General features: G+C 41.5%; 1 protein-coding gene across 2 annotated transcripts in view; it reads right to left on the minus strand.

The window, feature by feature from the left end:
- Positions 1-1259: 1259 nt before the first annotated feature.
- Positions 1260-17581, minus strand: part of LOC127646372 (uncharacterized) — a 65879-nt gene continuing 49557 nt past the window's right edge. Inside the window, exon 2 of one of the 2 annotated variants that reach the window (XM_052129942.1) lies at positions 1260-3293. In XM_052129942.1, coding sequence (XP_051985902.1) covers positions 1935-3023 — 1089 coding nt within the window. In that variant the 5' untranslated portion in view covers positions 3024-3293 and the 3' untranslated portion in view covers positions 1260-1934. The remainder of the gene's footprint in view (positions 3294-17581) is intronic. The other variant, XM_052129944.1, reaches the window with a different exon arrangement.

Here is a 17581-nt window from a genome sequence, read left to right on the forward strand (position 1 = left end):
CGTAGCCTAAATTTCGTTTCTCCACCTAGTTTAGTTTCATTTTCTCTCCAATAGAGGCGGTTCTCAGTTTAGTGTACTGCTGACTCGAGAGAACTGTTGCGACCGGAGCAGTTCATTGCAAAGAAGAGTTGGCAAAATCCGTCATCACCAGTTCTAAAATCATATTACTCCTGGTTATTTCCAATTGGAGTGTCATGCACGTCCAAGAGACAGATTAGGATTGACTAATTTGTGGATCAGTGTTGACTCGAGACGCGAACTGTTCCAATTTCTAAACAATTCAGCTCAGTTTGGTGAACAGGTTCAAATAGTTCACTGAAAAGAAGAACCGGTTCAAAGGAAAAATTTGTTCACAAAACTGACATCACCAGAGGCGCAGTTGTGTGTAAGTGATCGCTGGCGCTGCATGCTTCTCTAACAATGGCCGACACATTGTCTCTGTTGAGTCTCGAGGACGATTTGACATGCAGCATCTGTTTATGTCTCTTCGATAACCCAGTGAGTTTACTTTGTGGGCACAGTTTCTGCACCAGCTGTCTGGAAGCGACATGGAAGGACACGACATCCTCTCTGTTCTGCCCTCAGTGCCGTACGCATTTCAGCAGCAAACCGGATCTCAATAAGAACACCGTCCTCAACGCTGTGGTGGAGGCCTACAGGGTAAAGGCGGGTGTCTCCGAACCCGTCAAGGAACCGGCTGAGTTGAAAAAGAAAGATACTGGGCAAATCAAATGCGACAGTTGTATGGAAGCCAAAGCGGTCAAAAGTTGTCTGACGTGTATGGCATCTTACTGTGAGGATCATGTGAGGCCACACCGGGAGAATGCCATATTCCGGGCACATCAGCTCTCTGACCCGCTTGCTGATCTGCTGGAGCGTCTCTGTCCTGATCACGGCAAGCTGATGGAGTTGTACTGCACTCGACACCAGTGTTGCATCTGTAGCACTTGTCTTCATACACAAGGGCTGCGAGTTAATCACAGCAGATGAGCAGCATTCCAAACAAAAGGTACCTTAAACCCTGATTAGCAGAGGCTAACATGCCCCAATAGTTGAGCATACTGTCACACTTGGAAGTTGTCACTATGGAACCTTCAATTAAACAGCCTATTTTAGCACAATGTAGGCCTAAGTGGTTGTTAGATAATTTTGTCATCCAATGTATTTAATTTATTTGTTGATCTGCAATCCCCGTCTCGATACGGCTCAGCCGAGGGAAGAAAGAACTGACACAGAGAACCAATGCTATCAAATCCTTCTTCAACGTTTATTGTCTCAACACTCTGTTTTATGGTCCAGAAAACCACATTCCACTGGACCCTCACCAATGAAATAGTTCTTTACCTTATATGGGGGTGACATACATGTTTGAGCTACGTGCGAAACGTGAGACAAAAACACATTCCTTAGAACATCTTTAGAGCAGGGAGCAGCTGCAGCTACCCCCAACAAGAGATACATCAAGAGGCCTTCATTATTCCACATTACATCACCAGAGAAGTTGTTGAGAAGCATTAATTATTCCACAATGCCCACTTTGATCCTGAAAGGATCACATAGCCTTCTCAACCAACTTCAGTGTTAGGTACACACATATAATGCAGCATGGCGATATTATGCCTGTTTATCATTACATTCATCTTTTGCATTAGTAATTGTAGCAAACATGGGCCAAATAATAACATAAGTATAATGGATACACCAATCGATATAATGGAAGACATCCAGGGTGCGAACCACCCAAACATATTGAAAAAGTTTCCCCATATTCCCTGATGTCCAGCGTTATCTGCTAACTCTTTATTCAACCTATCCATTTCCTTTAATACTTTCGTGAATTCTCCATCATCATCAGTGTGACCCGGGATGTGTACAGCATTTGTCACCAAACATTTTACATACTCCTCCATCTTTAGCCAAGAGGTAATCCAAAGCTATACGAGATTCTGTTTAGTCATTTCACTTGCTGCATGTAATTGTTCTTTCACCAAATCGAAGGCCCGTTTAGTTTTATTAAAGAAACGCTGCTGATTATAATAGAGGTAATTGATCCATTCAGTGTTTTTATTTGGGGTTACCCATAAAAAGATGGATTCAAAACCACTAGCAATTTCGTTTCGGGCTTTGTACTGGTTTGGAATACCTCTAGGCTGTCCAACACTGTCTAAATATACTTCAGGGTCACTCGAGGCATCACCTTCTTGGTACCTTCGTATCCGGGTGTTCACCCGTACCTTCATAACAGAAACATCTTCCTGTAACATTACTATAAAACACAAACCATCAAATGGGGTGGGGGGTGCGACAAGAAGTTCTGAATCATTACCGGAACATACCCACCACATATCTGCAACCCCCCTCATGTTGTGAAATATTTGTGCGGGTAAACCGATTCTTTGATGTGAATAAGATTCTACAGCCTCGATCCACTTCACCTGAGAACAGTATTTGATCCGAAACCATTTTTTATGTAATGAAGTTCTGTTACCTGTATTTGAGAATTTATAACATTCAGTCTTATTAAACTTGACCCAGGAAACTAGCTTGGGTGGACTGGCACCTGGCACTGGCCAGTTTGTACATTGGGAATTGTCCAGTATAGTTTTGTTAACACGTCCACTGGCCCTGTAAAGTAAACAGTTAAAAGGACACATTGACTCCTTCTGGAGCACGGCTATGGCATTAGGGTCAGTGCAAGTTCGAGTTGTTTTATTAGTCCTGGCTATTGGCAGATTGATTGTATAGTTCAAACATGGAGGCCTTTTCTTAACCAGCTCCTCCTGATGAGTTAAACATGTTGATGTATTCATTGGTACAGGGATGACATAAGAAATTGATGCTGGCGATCTAGAGCACACTATACATTGTTTACCACCAGCGGTGTAGTTCATCCATAACCACCATACATTGTTCCTGGGAATTGGAATTACACTTGTGACTCCCTGCTGTTGTGTTAACACTGAACGGGTAAAGGCAAGCATAACCGCCTGACATATGCAGAGCATCAGTAGGAATACTTTCATGTTGACTATTCCGGGTCCCTCCTCAGGTCCTCCTAATTCAAAGATTCCGGTTGGGCACTGGCGCTGCGTGTTCAGCTCCTCCAGTGCTTTCACCGTTCACCCTGAATCAGTAAGTCCCTCCTCTGGAGCAAGCTTCACGCGGCTTGCGTGGATCCACTGCGGTTGAAGGTCAGTCAGCACCCCTGTTCTTGTCACTGCCAGTACAGTAGTTGGGCCCAAATACTTTGGTTCTCCTAACTTCGTTGGTCTCAGACACTTCACAAGAACCTGCTGATTTGGAACAAATGGATGAGTAGGACTTTCTGCAGGCAGAGGGAGAGAGAGAGAGACATCACCATTTATGCCATTTAATGTCTTAATGAGGGAATCCACATATTCTGCAATCACCACCTCCGTGTCACCTGTGGAGAGAAAGCCAGCGCGGCCTTTGACCCAAGGGGTCGGGAAAGGCCTACCCATTAGTATTTCAAATGGAGAGAATTTAACAACAGAAGATGGTGACATTCTGAGTTCAACCCATGTTCTCGGAACAAAGCTTGGTTTCGGTGCAAGCTTTGTTCAATCTTTCTTTTAATGTGCGATTCGTTCGTTCAACGACGCCCGCCGACTGTGGGTGGTACGGTATGTTGAAATGCCAGTTTATGTTCAATTCCTTTGCGAGTAGTTGTGTAACTTTGGACGTAAACGGAGTGCCATTGTCACTCTCAATAACGGTTGGAATGCCGAATCTTGGTATTATTTCTTTTGCCAGAATTTTTACCACTGTTTTAGCATTTTCCCTCACACATGGGAAAGCTTCTGTCCACTTAGAAAAACGGTCCACGATTACGAGTAATAATTTGTTATTCTTACATGGCGGCATATGTGTAAAATCTATTTGCAGGTGTTGGAAAGGCAATTCCGGGTGCGGTAATGAGTCGTGATTTGTAGACTTGTGTCTGTTATTCTGTGCGCACGTTAGACATGAGTCTAGGATTAGTTTTACTGCACTTCGTACCCCACTTATGCAATATGTTTGATTTATTGACTGTATTACTTTTTCTTTTGAAATGTGCGAGATACCGTGGTAATGTCGACAGAGTATTACTATTGCGGTTTTAGGCAGAGCCAGACGCCCTTGTTTATCCCTTAACAAATTATTCCGGTCTGGTTTCACTTCATTTGAGGCCCAATGTTGAATATCAGATTCAGATGGATTTGCCTGCAACAGTTTTACGTCAATGTCTCTTACCAGGGTTGATTGCATCATGGAAACTCTCTCTTTAGCTTGATTCAGATCTTGGCTTACCACAACTTCCTTCGCAGCCCACTTTGCTACCGCGTCAGCTAATTTATTTCCCCTCGCCTCTTCCAGCTCCCCTGTCATGTGCCCCGCAACTTTTATTACGGCCAATTTGGCAGGCAACTGTGCTGCTCTTAATAATTCTGAAACCAGGTTATGATGTGATATAGGTTTGCCTTCAGCTGTCTTGAAATCTCTTTCCTCCCACATTCGAGCAAAATCATGTATCACCCCATAAGCATACTTCGAGTCTGTGTATATATTGATTGATTTACCTTTAGCTAATTGGCATGCTCTGATCAATGCAAACAACTCAGCAGCTTGTGCAGATTTATATGGGAGCAAATAGGCTTCAATAATTCGATTCGGAAGTTCTGTTACAGCATAACCACACCAGTATACTGAATCATTTGGCTTGGAACAGGACCCATCAACGTACCAATGATCCCCCTCCTCCAGGACAGATGAAGAAACATCTGACCTGCAGGAAGTACATGTTTTCAAGCGATCAAAGCAATCATGTGTGTCATTGGAAAATTCACCTTCAGTTAGCAATTTGTGTAATGACAATGTCGGGCCGTGTACAGAGGAAGTTGGTTTAATTGACAGATTAGCAGTAGCCAATAAAATAGCTTCATACCCCGATCGACGTTGTGCTGTCATGTGTTGCGTTGTAATATTGTGCATGATCGTTCCTACCTGGTGAGAGGTGTGCAGAACTAATGGATGTGAGAGTACAATGCGTTCTGCATGTTGTACCATCAATGCCGCAACAGCCACTGCTCGCAAACATGCAGGGAGGCCTCTGGCGACTGCATCCAAAGTTTTTGACAAGTACGCCACTGGTCTATATGTTCCGCCATGGGACTGAGCGAGGATCGCTGCTGCTGTGCCTGCCGCCTCGTACACGTACAGATGAAAGGGTTCATCATACTTCGGTAAACCTAGCGCAGGTGGAGAGCTAAGGCTGTTTCGTAGATGTTTGAAAGCCATGTCCATTTCAGCAGTCCACTCTATAGGTTCTTCAGCATTTGAGAGTGTTGCTTCTCTCAGTATTTTGTCATATAATGAGCAGTTTGGCACCCATGCTCGACAATAGTTCACTAAGCCCAAGAAACTTTGCATTTGAGTTTTTGTTTTCGGGCATTTGAAGGTAGTAATCGTTTTCACCCTGTCTGTGGAGAGACGTACTGTTCCTTTTTGTAGTTCATGACCCAGATAGTTAACCTTTGGTTCCACCCATTGCAGCTTTTCTTTTGATGCTTTGAAGCCAGCCTTCGCTAATACATTGCATACAATAGCTGAAGCGGCTGTGCATGACTCGATGTCTGGGCCGGAAACCAGGATGTCATCAGCATATTGCAGCAAACAGGTCTGTGGTGGCAGTTTGGTACCCTTGAGAGTAGCGTGCACTACAGCAGAGAACACAGCAGGCGAGTCTCGAAATCCTTGAGGCATTCGCGTCCAAGTATACTGTTGGCCTCCTTAGGTGAATGCGAACAGGGGCTGCGTAACCGGTGCAACTGGCACACTGAAGAAGGCAGAACATAAATCAATAACAGTAAAATGAGTGTGGTTTGCTGGAATTGAGTTAATGATAGTGTGTACATCTGGTACCACAGGTGACAATGGAATAATTAAATCATTAACTTTCCTTAAATCTTGTGTTAAACGCCATGTACCATTAGCTTTCTTCACTGGATTAATCGGTGTGTTGTATGGTGAGTGAGTAGGTTTTAAAATACCTTGTGATAGGCATTGCTGTATTATTGGGCCAATGCCTTGTTCTTTCTCTTTGGAAAGTGGATACTGTTTGCAGTATACTGGTAGGTTTGAGCAAAGCTTGGCAACATATGGTCTTACGTCAATAAGGCCCGCCTCGTCCTTGTGGGCGGCCCATAGCGCTGGGTCGACGTCGAGCATTTCCGGTTTCGCAGCAGAAGTGCGGACAGACGTTGAGCTGCAAACATCTCCACAATGTCCTGTATACACAGACTGAAAATATACTGAGGGAAACAGTAATTGTAGTGAGTTGGAATCAAAAGTTATTTTTGCCCCAATTGTATGCATCAGATCACGACCCAGTAGGCAGAACAGAGAGTCAGGCAAAATCACAAAATCGTGCATTTTAAACAAATTTGGGTTATCCGGAGATGTTACGGGTAATTTTGGTGTCATCTGACACTTAACGGGAACGCCATTATTTCCCACAGAGTTTAGAGTGCGTCCCGTAATAGAGCCCTCATAGCAATGTGCTGTTAATGAACTTTTAGATGCGCCAGTATCGACCAGAAATGTATACGGTTTGTGGTCAATATTTAACGATATAAAAGGCAGTGTTGAATTATCGAAACGCAGCGTTGATGCTAATGCATATGCGGAGGGCTCAGTGCTCTGTGGGCTTCCCTAGCGGGGTGTCCATTCTGTGGAGTATCGCGGTGTGGAGCGGTTATGTGGGCCAATTTCTCGTGACTGTTCAGAACGCGGCGGTACAGAGCACGTTGAATTTTGTCTTTCATTTCGGTTACACCAATACGGTTGTCCCAGATCTTTCATCATTTTACGACAATCTTGCTTTAGATGTCCCTGTCTGCCGCAGTAATAGCATGTGCGAGAATACATCTGGGGCGTAAATTGCACCATTGCGGATGCCGTTTTCGAGAAAGAACGCTGACAGCCCTCAAAAGCCCCGGCAGTGGACAGCTCACGAAGACGTCGTCCGAATTCTGCAATTGTCATTGTAGTCAAACCAGCAGTTGTGATACGAATTAATCGAGCGGTTTCAGGGTCCATGTTATTCAAGAACGTGTTTATAAATAGAATCGCTTGATCATCATCAGTCGAAAGGGACGATTCGTCTGTCCACGAAGCTTTAAACCGGGCAAAGAATGCCACTGGACCTTCGTCTTTTTTTTGTTTTGTGTTAGCCGCATGCGTAATATCTTGTCTGGATGCGGCCATGCCCTGCAGGAATTTGAGGAGGTCTCCAAAAAATATTGGCAAGGCGTCATTGTCTCCCCATGCCCAGTCTATGGTTGTTCCTTTAAAGTCTCTTCCTGACCTGGTTTTCCCTTCCTCCACTCGTGGCTGATCGAATTTAGAATCCAGTAAAGGCACTTTATCAACTAATACTGTTTCAGTTACGTCTGGAGGTAATGTTTTGGACAATATGAATCTATAATCGCGCCCGGTCAGTTGACTGTACGTTGTAAGTTTCTTTAAAATATTCACGTATTGCAAGGGAGATCTAACTGGGTCGGGTAATTCCTTGCATATTGCCAGCGCCTCCGACATTGTTAGTGGAATGATCTTATATCCATCTGGACATTGGATAAAAGGAAATGCAGCTGTTGTACCCTCGCTTGTATCTTTCTTTGAATCTGAATCGTATACGTTTGCGGCTGCAGCGAATGAGTTACCCTTTACTTGTGTTAAATCGGGATACAACAGTGCGCATGGTGTCGCTGGGAGGTTAGGGGTTAAAGCTTTGTTCACGACAATATCATACTTGGGCGGTTGTTCGGACACAGAGACCGCTGCGTGCATTTGATTAGCTTCTTTTTGTTCAGGACCTTTGTCCCAAAACATTTTCATCTTCTTCCATACCTCATATGACTCTTTCATGTATTTATAATCCCACTGAGGGTCCCCCCACCCTTTTTTAACCATAGATTTTGAATCGCTCATGAATCGATCAATAAATGAGCCATCTCTAGGATATGTATCCAATTGTGTTTTTCCTTCTGACCATCCGGCCAGATTACTAATATAAGGTTCAGTATTGAAACCCTGATTATTGCGAAACATCCACTGTTTTGGAGTTTCGTTCGATAACGGGCGACTTATTTCCTGTCCCATAATGTCACCCTTTTAATAATAATAATAATACAAACAATTTCCCGATCGACACGGTTCCTGCAGATCAATAATGCAGATCAAATTGTCTCCGTCTTTTCCTTAGGACAATTACCGTCCTCTTCCTATTCATACCAGAATAAGGATATCCTTAAAACTGCTGCTGCGGTCGTGGGGTTTTCCCTATTTATAATAGAACAAAAACCCTCCTTCCTATTTATAATAAGGCAAATTCATCCCTCTGACGGGGCCCCCGAGCAGAGTTATTAACGGAGTTAATATCGAGCCAAATTAAACTAAGTTTTATTCAATTTTATTCAATCTCTCAGCAGACAGGAATACCTGATACTTAAATCAGTCTTACCTGTCTGGAGAGATCCCGGACGAGCCCCCAAACTGTTAGATAATTTTGTCATCCAATGTATTTAATTTATTTGTTGATCTGCAATCCCCGTCTCGATACGGCTCAGCCGAGGGAAGAAAGAACTGACACAGAGAACCAATGCTATCAAATCCTTCTTCAACGTTTATTGTCTCAACACTCTGTTTTATGGTCCAGAAAACCACATTCCACTGGACCCTCACCAATGAAATAGTTCTTTACCTTATATGGGGGTGACATACATGTTTGAGCTACGTGCGAAACGTGAGACAAAAACACATTCCTTAGAACATCTTTAGAGCAGGGAGCAGCTGTAGCTACCCCCAACAAGAGATACATCAAGAGGCCTTCATTATTCCACATTACATCACCAGAGAAGTTGTTGAGAAGCATTAATTATTCCACAGTGGTAAAACAATAATGATACACAAAATCACTTACGAAACAGCAGAAATGTAAAAGGCAGCCTAGCATAGCATAAAAACATCAAACAATTGTTCTAGTCAATATACAGTATATTTTAATTAATTAATTACATGACAACTTGCCCCAATAAAAACATGACAACATCCCCACAATATGCAAATCTCACATATGAGAAGGGCCCACAAGTTCTCAGTAGGATTTAAGTCAGGTGAGGAAGGGGGCCAAGTCATTATTTGGGCATCTCTGAGGCCCTTGCTAGCTAGCCAAGCAGTGGAGTACTTGGATGCATGTGATGGAGCATTGTCCTGCTTAAAGATCATGGCCTTCTTGAATGCTGAGGAATTCTTCCTGTACCATTGCTTGAAAAAAGTACTTTCCAGAAACTGGCACTAGGTTTGAGAGTTGAGTTTCAGTCCATCTTCAACTCGAAAAGGTCCAACAACCTCATTCTTAATGATAGCAGCCCATACCAGTACCCCTCCTCCACCTTACTGGCACCTGACTCGAAGTGGTGCCCTGTATCCATCAAGAGTCACTCATTCTGTTCATAAAATCTGTCCATAAAACGTTAGAAAAATCTGTCTTCATGTATTTCTTTGCCAAATCTTGACATTTCAACTTGTGAATATATTCAGTGGTGGTCATGTTTCAGCCTTATTGACCTTGGCCATGTCTTGGAGGAAAAATTAGCTCAAAATTAGCAATTATGGTAGCTTCATGTTTAATTCTTCTCGAGTCTTTTGCAGTTAATTTGTGCCTTTTCTTCTCCATGTGTTTTTTGTGCCCCAGTTGACTATTTGCAACAAAACATTTGATTGTCCAGTGGTCACACCTCAATAGTTTAGGTATTTCAAGAGTGTTGCTTCCATCTGAAAGGCATTTTACAATATTTGACTTTTCATTGTCAGTTAAATCTCTTTTTTGACCCATTTTACATGCGATAATGAAGCTGCCTAGTAATTATGCACACCTTGATATAAGGCGTTAGTCACTTTCACCACACCCTCCCTCATTACGCAAATACATAAGGAAGATTCCTGAGAAATGCAAGCTTGTAGTACCACCTGTTTACTCCAGAGGGCAGTAAGTGAAATGTCAGCTGTATGAGCAATGCGCAGTTTATACAGTGAAGAAATTCAGTAGGCACAACAACACAAACATGCTTTACGTTCTTGCTTTCAAAACACTTGAAGGAGCGCAAATTCGAACTAAGGGATCTCAAGATGTATTTAAAGATTGAGTATTAAACTATATTTAACTTGACACAGTGACCTAAACATTTAATTTTTATGACACAACGCACCCGAGACACTACACAGGCATGTCTGATGCAGGGTGTGGCTGGATTGAGATGGTCCAAAATTTGGATATTAACCCAAAAATATTTAATCATGAATAAAATAAAAGAAATTTCCTTCAAACTTATAATTACTACCCCACTTATTATTTTCTTGTAGAGAGATTTAATTGTGATGTTGATATATTCTGTACATTTTGTGGTCTGGTCGGCAGGCGGAAACATTTTTTCATTTATTTTGGAGTTGTCCCTACTCGACTTTTTTTGGTCTGATTTCTGCAAGATTGTTAGAGATCATATCATTTGCAGCTTTCAACTTTGTTTTGAAAATGTTTTATTAATTTTTTAGCTATGACGTCTCTTCATAAGGAATATTATTTGATTAATTTTCTGCATTTGTTGGCAAAGTTTAGTATTCATGAATGTAAGTATGGTGGTTATAAACCATTAGTTTTTATTAGCTGTAAAGTGTATTGAAATATGTAAACAATTTGATATTTTTATTTAAACTGTTTATTTATTTATTTTCATTTTGTTGTTTTCTTTGTTTGTTTGTTTTAATATACCTCTTGGCTCTAGATTTAAATGTGTTTTAAGCATTAATAAAAAAAAAATAAAAAAATGTCTGAAGCAGGTGTAAATTGTAATGCACTGCTGAAGTTTCATCGAGATCAGTTAATGTATGCAGAAGTCTGAAAGATTTTGATGAGATCTAGAAGTGTACCGAGTTTCATATTATTACATGCAAGCATGTTTGATATATGGACAAGTGTTCGAATCCCATTCCAGGTGTCGCTGTCGAGCCCCCCTGCCACGCACGGGTACCAGCTTCAGCCCGGCCCTGATGGCCGCGGGTTCTGACATGTGTGCAAAGTTTCACGAGTTTTCGAGCACGATAAGGGCCCCAAAAGTCACGGAAACCTTGAAAAACAATCAAAAAGCAAATCTCACCCAACAGAGAAACCCCCCCCCTCCCCTCCCCACACACACACACACACACACACAAAAAAAATGGCAGGGCCATTCTGTCTGTCAGAGAGAGACACAGAGAGAAAAAAAACACAGAACGGGAGGGGTCACTGTCTGTCAGAGAGAGAACATTTCCAAGAAATCCACATTCAAACCACAATATCTGACTTTCTGTTGGTCGGAGCTAATGACTGTAAATTAGAAAGTTGTTTGGCTTGACGAGAACAATATACACGCCGAATTTTGTAACTGTAGATAGAACTAACTAAGTTATAACACACTTCATGTGTCGTTTTTTAGTCATAAATCAATTTCCTCGCCACGGCCAAACCGTTCGAGATATCAAAAATCCGTCCGGAATGTAGCATCCTCAATGTCTTGACTTCATGCCGACCGAGTTTGGTGGCGATTGGATTCATTCTCTAGGAGGAATATATATAATTCCAGAGCATGTGTTTCCAAACAACCCATAATAGCCGACTTCCTGTTGGGCTGGCGTAAAACTTAGAGCACGAAAGTTGTTCGGCCCGATGAGATCTACAAGTATACCAAGTTTCATATTATTACATGCAAGCATGTTTGATATATGGACAAGTGTTCGAATCCCATTCCAGGGGGCGCTGTCGAGCCCCCCTGCCACGCCCGGGTACCATCTTCAGCCCGGCCCTGATGGCCGCGGGTTCTGACCTGTGTGCAAAGTTTCAAGAGTTTTCAGGCACGTTAAGGGCCCCAAAACCTTGAAAAACAAACATAAAAGCATTCTCACTCAACAGCCAAATCACCCCCTCCCCACAGACACAGAGAGACGTAGGGTCAGTGAGAGAGGGAGAGAAAATTCTCCAAAACATCCACATTCAAACCAAAATATCTGACTTTCAATTGGTCTGAGCTAATGACTGTAAATTAGAAAGTTGTCCGGCTCGATGAGAACAATATAATTACTGAGTTTTGTGACTGTGGGTCAAAGTATAAACCAACCCCCCCACTTTTGTCAAAAGGTGGCGCTACTGAGCCCCTGCACCACGCCCGTTTCTGAAACTTTGCACATGTCTACTGGCTAATAAATGTGATGTTTCTATCGAGTTTCATGCAATTTCAAGTATGCTAAGAGTCTCAAAAGCATCAAAAAAGAATATTCGAGTTTGAAGCGTTGCCGCGGCAACAGGTATCGAAGATATCAATAATCCTTTCACATGTCTACATCTGCCGTGTGTTTACATTATACACCTAAAGTTTTAAGTAAATCGGGTAAAAATAAGAGGGTGATTTCAAAGCATTTTGAAAGTGACACACTTCCTTCTGCAAGTTGGTGGCGCTATAACGTTGACTCACAATAGTCACATCCATGCGATCGGCCTCTTACAGCGAACACACTGCTGAAGTTTCATCGAGATCAATTAATGTATGCAGAAGTTATAACACACTTCCTGTTTCTCTTTTCGCGCCATCATTTCGTTTCCTCACCACGGCCAAACCGTTCGAGATATCAAAAATGCGCCGGCAATTTTTCATCCTCAATGTCTTGACTTCATGCTGACCGAGTTTCGTGGCGATTGGTGGAATTCTCTAGGAGGAGTATTTCAAATTCCATTGCATGCGTTTTCCAAACAACCCTAAATAGACGATTTCCTGTTGGGCTGGGGTAAAAAGTAAAAGTATGAAGGATATATGAAACAATGAGATCTATACGTGTACCAAGTTTCATATTATTACATGCAAGCGTGTTTGATTTATGGACCACGTTTTCGGACCCCGTTCCAGGTGGCGCCGTCGAGCCCCCCTGCCACGCCCCGGTACCAGCTTCAGCCCGGCCCTAATGGCCATGGGTTCTGACCCTTGTGCAAAGTTTCAAGAGTTTCAGAGCACGTTAAGAGCCCCAAAAGTGCCCGAATAGTCGTAAGAAAAATAATATTCTAACGAAAACAATAGGGCCTTGCCTTTTCAAGGCTTGGGCCCTAATAATAATAATAATAAATATAGCTGCGAGCAGCGATGGCGGGCCCAAGCCGGTGGCACCGCCACCCCCGTGCCTTTAGGGTTGCTGTGCACGATGGGCAATAACGTAACCTCGCTTTGACTGTCGAGAAGGTGTGTGCTGTAGAGCTCGCATCAGTGTGTGCTCTGCAAAAGTGCGCATCGAGGGCACATATCGACCACAAAGTATGCGTGAGCACCCTTCCGATACCTAAAATGAAAAATGAGACACCCTACGGTCTCATGGAGTTAATGGACACATGAAATAAGTACACAAGACTGAAAATTCATATGAAGTGTGCCATTTAGGACAGGGCCTATGACCGTGAACCACAATAGTCACATCTATGAGATAATTCAAATGTAGAATAATTTTTGATGTCATAGGATGTCATAGGTCAATATCTTTTGCAGCACTTAAATGTGTTAATCCAGAAGGCCAGTATTTATCTGGAGGTCTTTGTACAGGTTTATCAATGTAATTATAATTTACGCTTATGTGTTCCTATGATATGCAATGGAAGTACATTTTTATGTTTAACATGGGTGTATTCACAATACATAGCATACGATATAATATCTTAAGATTATTTATCATTATGTTAAGTACATCACACAAATGTGACTGTATTCACCTGTAATGTCTCCAATAAGTACAGTATATTGGCCTGTATGGCCATGCTATATTGCCTTAGCTAGACTTTAGCTAACCTATAACATTAGCTAGTAGCTCATGAGTCATGAATGTTAGCAAGACACAAGTTAACTATATTTGCTTTTGGCTAATTAGCTGTATAGTCGAGGCACTGTACACCTATGCGGAGGGAGGGAGGGAGGACGGGCATCGACAAAATCTCATCTACCGACCTGATGTTTTGATTTTTATTTAATAAATATATTTGTTTGACAGGAAGCTGTGCGTAAACAGGAATATATATATTAATTTATTTATTAAAAAATAAAAACCCCAGAAAAAAGGGCACTTTCTCTCGAGGAAGAAAAAGGGCAGGTGCTCAAGCCCCCTTTGATGTCTATGTGTGCACGTGCCTGAGGGTGAGTAAATGATGAGAGAAATATCTTTTTGGGGTAAACTCATTTTATTTGAAAGACTATCTAGGTACATAATAACACTGCATTGCTGTGACTGTTTATAAATTTCAAAATGTACAAGCTCACACTTTAAATGGTCAGTGCTTTGATTTTTAAATCATTAAAATAGCAACAGATCAGAGAAAAAAATGGAGATTGAGTGATTATTTTTACACTTTACATGCCATTCAAAAACGTGGCATTTTACAGCGTAAGAGAGAAATTAAAAACTTAAAATAATACAATTTGTACTTTTCAATGACTTGGGATGTCTATGTTCAGGGCTGAAGGCTAAATTGTTACTGTCTCTTTAAGAGGGTTTTATCGCATGTTACGATATTCAAGGCACAGTTCAGCTTAATCTTTTGAGAACTGAGAAGTATCATTATTTTCGTTTTGTGCGTGCTTGTTGCATCTGTATTCATTGTGAGATGATAAAATACAGACTGCGTGAATGGCTGATTTTGTTCACTTGAATTTTGTGACGTGTTTCAGAAAGATTATCGCTAAGACAGAGACAGCTCAGCCGGTTTATTTTCTTTATTTTACAAAAGCACAAGGTTTTGTTGTTATTTTAAGTGTACACAAATAAAAGTACGACTTTCATAGTTTGTGATGATGTATTAAATCAGTATGGGCACAAATAACGCAGTATTTTAAGTTGTTTCCGCTGTTTCGAGAGAAAAATATAGCAGGACGTCATCTGGAATAATGCCAGAATTTAATATAATTATACCAGATTTCTTTCTCAACTGTTTGTTCACTTGAGACATAACAGACTCCTCAATATATCATGTATTTTTACACTTTGTTGTATGAAATTGTCCGTTCAGACGCAAGCAGCAGGCGTTCGAGCGAGCGTTAGACACGACGCAGCTCGATCGCTGTGTCACTCAATCTGCTCGCAAACATGTACTTGAGTTGTTTTCACATTTGTTGAGTTGAATAGTGTAAAATCGCTTGAATGTTCAAACAGGCAAACATTGTATACAACCGACAAACCTTCGTGGAAGATGCGAGCAAAGTTGAAAAGGCAACTTTAAATCGCAACGTCAATTAGCTCTCCTCTCTCGTTCGGCTTAAAGCCAAAATGTTCCCACACCGGAGCTGAAGATTGCGGCTTTGAAATCAATTCCATGTTGGACTCGTTCTTCCTAACTGGCTCGCTGAAGATGTCACGAAACAGAACACTTTAAAATGCAGTTGGTTCACGCCTTCTCTTCACCTGACGGTGTCCGCTCTCTCTCTCTCTCTCTGTGTGTGTGTGTGTGTGGATACGCTGCCTGAGCCCCGCCTCCGACACAGAGTGCAGACAAGATGACAGAGGCAGCCGATCAACTAAAATGTTGGTGACATTCATTTTAATGTAAAAATGAATCTGATTATTATTTTTAATAATAAAACAAATGATCAGTTGCAATATATCGCGGCACCAAAAATGATCAGGCTCATTTCCATATATCGTGCGATAAGTCGATATATTGACTATCGCGACAGCTCTAGTCAGACAACCCTAAAACAACATCATACTCGGAAGTTTTGATACGTTCAGCATCGATCAGCCCATCCCTACTTTCTTTAGACATATGTTTCATGTGTTGGTTTTAATAAAGACTCGGAGTACTCATAAAACTCACAGAACGAAATATGCGTCACACTTTACTGCGTTCTCAACAACATGTAAGTCTTCTTCATACGTTAAAACAACGAGAATACAGAAAATAGGCTTAGAACTCCACCTAGTGGTTATATTATAGAATTAAAGGAGAAATTACATGAGACAGCTTTATAACTTAAATGGCTTTAACTGAAATAGACTAAAGTTTAATATAACTATTCTGATAAGTGTATATTTCCAACATCATGTTTGTGTTATCCGTTTCTGTAAGTTTTTGTGACGTGTTTCAGAAAGATAATCGCTTAGACAGAGCTGATAGTTTATTTTCATCTTAACCGGACATCACAGTTGATCACTGAAATAATTCATAATTCAATATATTGATACCCGATTTCTTTATCAACTGTTTGTTCAATTGAGACATAAGGGGGTGATTTCAAAGCATTTTGAAAGTGACACACTTCGTTCTGCCAGTTGGTGGCGCTATAACTTTGACTCGCAGTAGTCACATCCATGTGACACACTGCTGAAGTTTCATCGAGATCAGTTAATGTATGCAAAAGTTATAACACACTTCCTTGCTTTTATGCTTCCTTTGTGTGCTTTTTGGAGCTTCAAAGTTCATTTGCAATGTGTTCCACATTCAAACCAAAATATCTGACTTTCTGTTGGTCTGTTTGTTCACTTGAGACATAAGAGGGTGATTTCAAAGCATTTTGAAAGTGACACACTTCCTTCTGCCAGTTGGTGGCGCTATAACTTTGACTCACAATAGTCACATCCATGTGACACTACTGAAGTTTCATCGAGATAAGTTAATGTATGCAGAAGTTATAACACACTTCCTTGCTATTTGCTCCCTTTATATGCTACCTTTATGGGGTTTTTGGAGCTTCAAAGTTTCCTTTGCAATGTGTTCCACATTCAAACCAAAATATCTGACTTTCTGTTGGTCTGAGCTAATGACTGTAAATTAGAAAGTTGTCCGGCTCGATGAGAACAATATAATTCCTGAGTTTTGTGACTCTAGGTCGAAGTATAAAACCAATACCCCACTTTTGTCAACAGGTGGCGCTACTGAGCCCCTGCACCACGCATCAAAAAGAATATTCAAGTTTGAAGCGCTGCCACGACCACAGTATTTAAGATATCAATAATCCTTTCACACGTCTACATCTGCCGTGTGTTTACATTATACACATAAAGTTTTAAGTAAATCGGGTAAAAATAAGAGTGTGATTTCAAAGCATTTTGAAAGTGACACACTTCCTTCTGCCAGTTGGTGGCGCTATAACTTTGACTCACAATAGTCACATCCATGCGATCGGCCTCTTCCAGCGATCACACTGCTGCGGTTTCATCGAGATCAATTAATGTATGCAGAAGTTATAACACATTTCCTGTTTCACTTTTCACGCCATAATTTCGTTTCCTCGCCACGGCCAAACCGTTCGAGATATCAAAAATCCGCTGTCAATTTTTCATCCTCAATGTCTTGACTTCATGCTGACCGAGTTTCGTGGCGATTGGTGGAATTCTCTAGGAGGAGTATTTCACATTCCATTGCATGTGTTTTCCAAAGAACCCTAAATAGACGATTTCCTGTTGGGCTGAGGTAAAAAGTAAAAGTATGAAGGATATATGAAACGATGAGATCAATATGTGT

Source organism: Xyrauchen texanus, chromosome 7 (genome assembly GCF_025860055.1).
Source record: "Xyrauchen texanus isolate HMW12.3.18 chromosome 7, RBS_HiC_50CHRs, whole genome shotgun sequence".
In the NCBI taxonomy this organism is placed as follows: Eukaryota; Metazoa; Chordata; class Actinopteri; order Cypriniformes; family Catostomidae; genus Xyrauchen; species Xyrauchen texanus.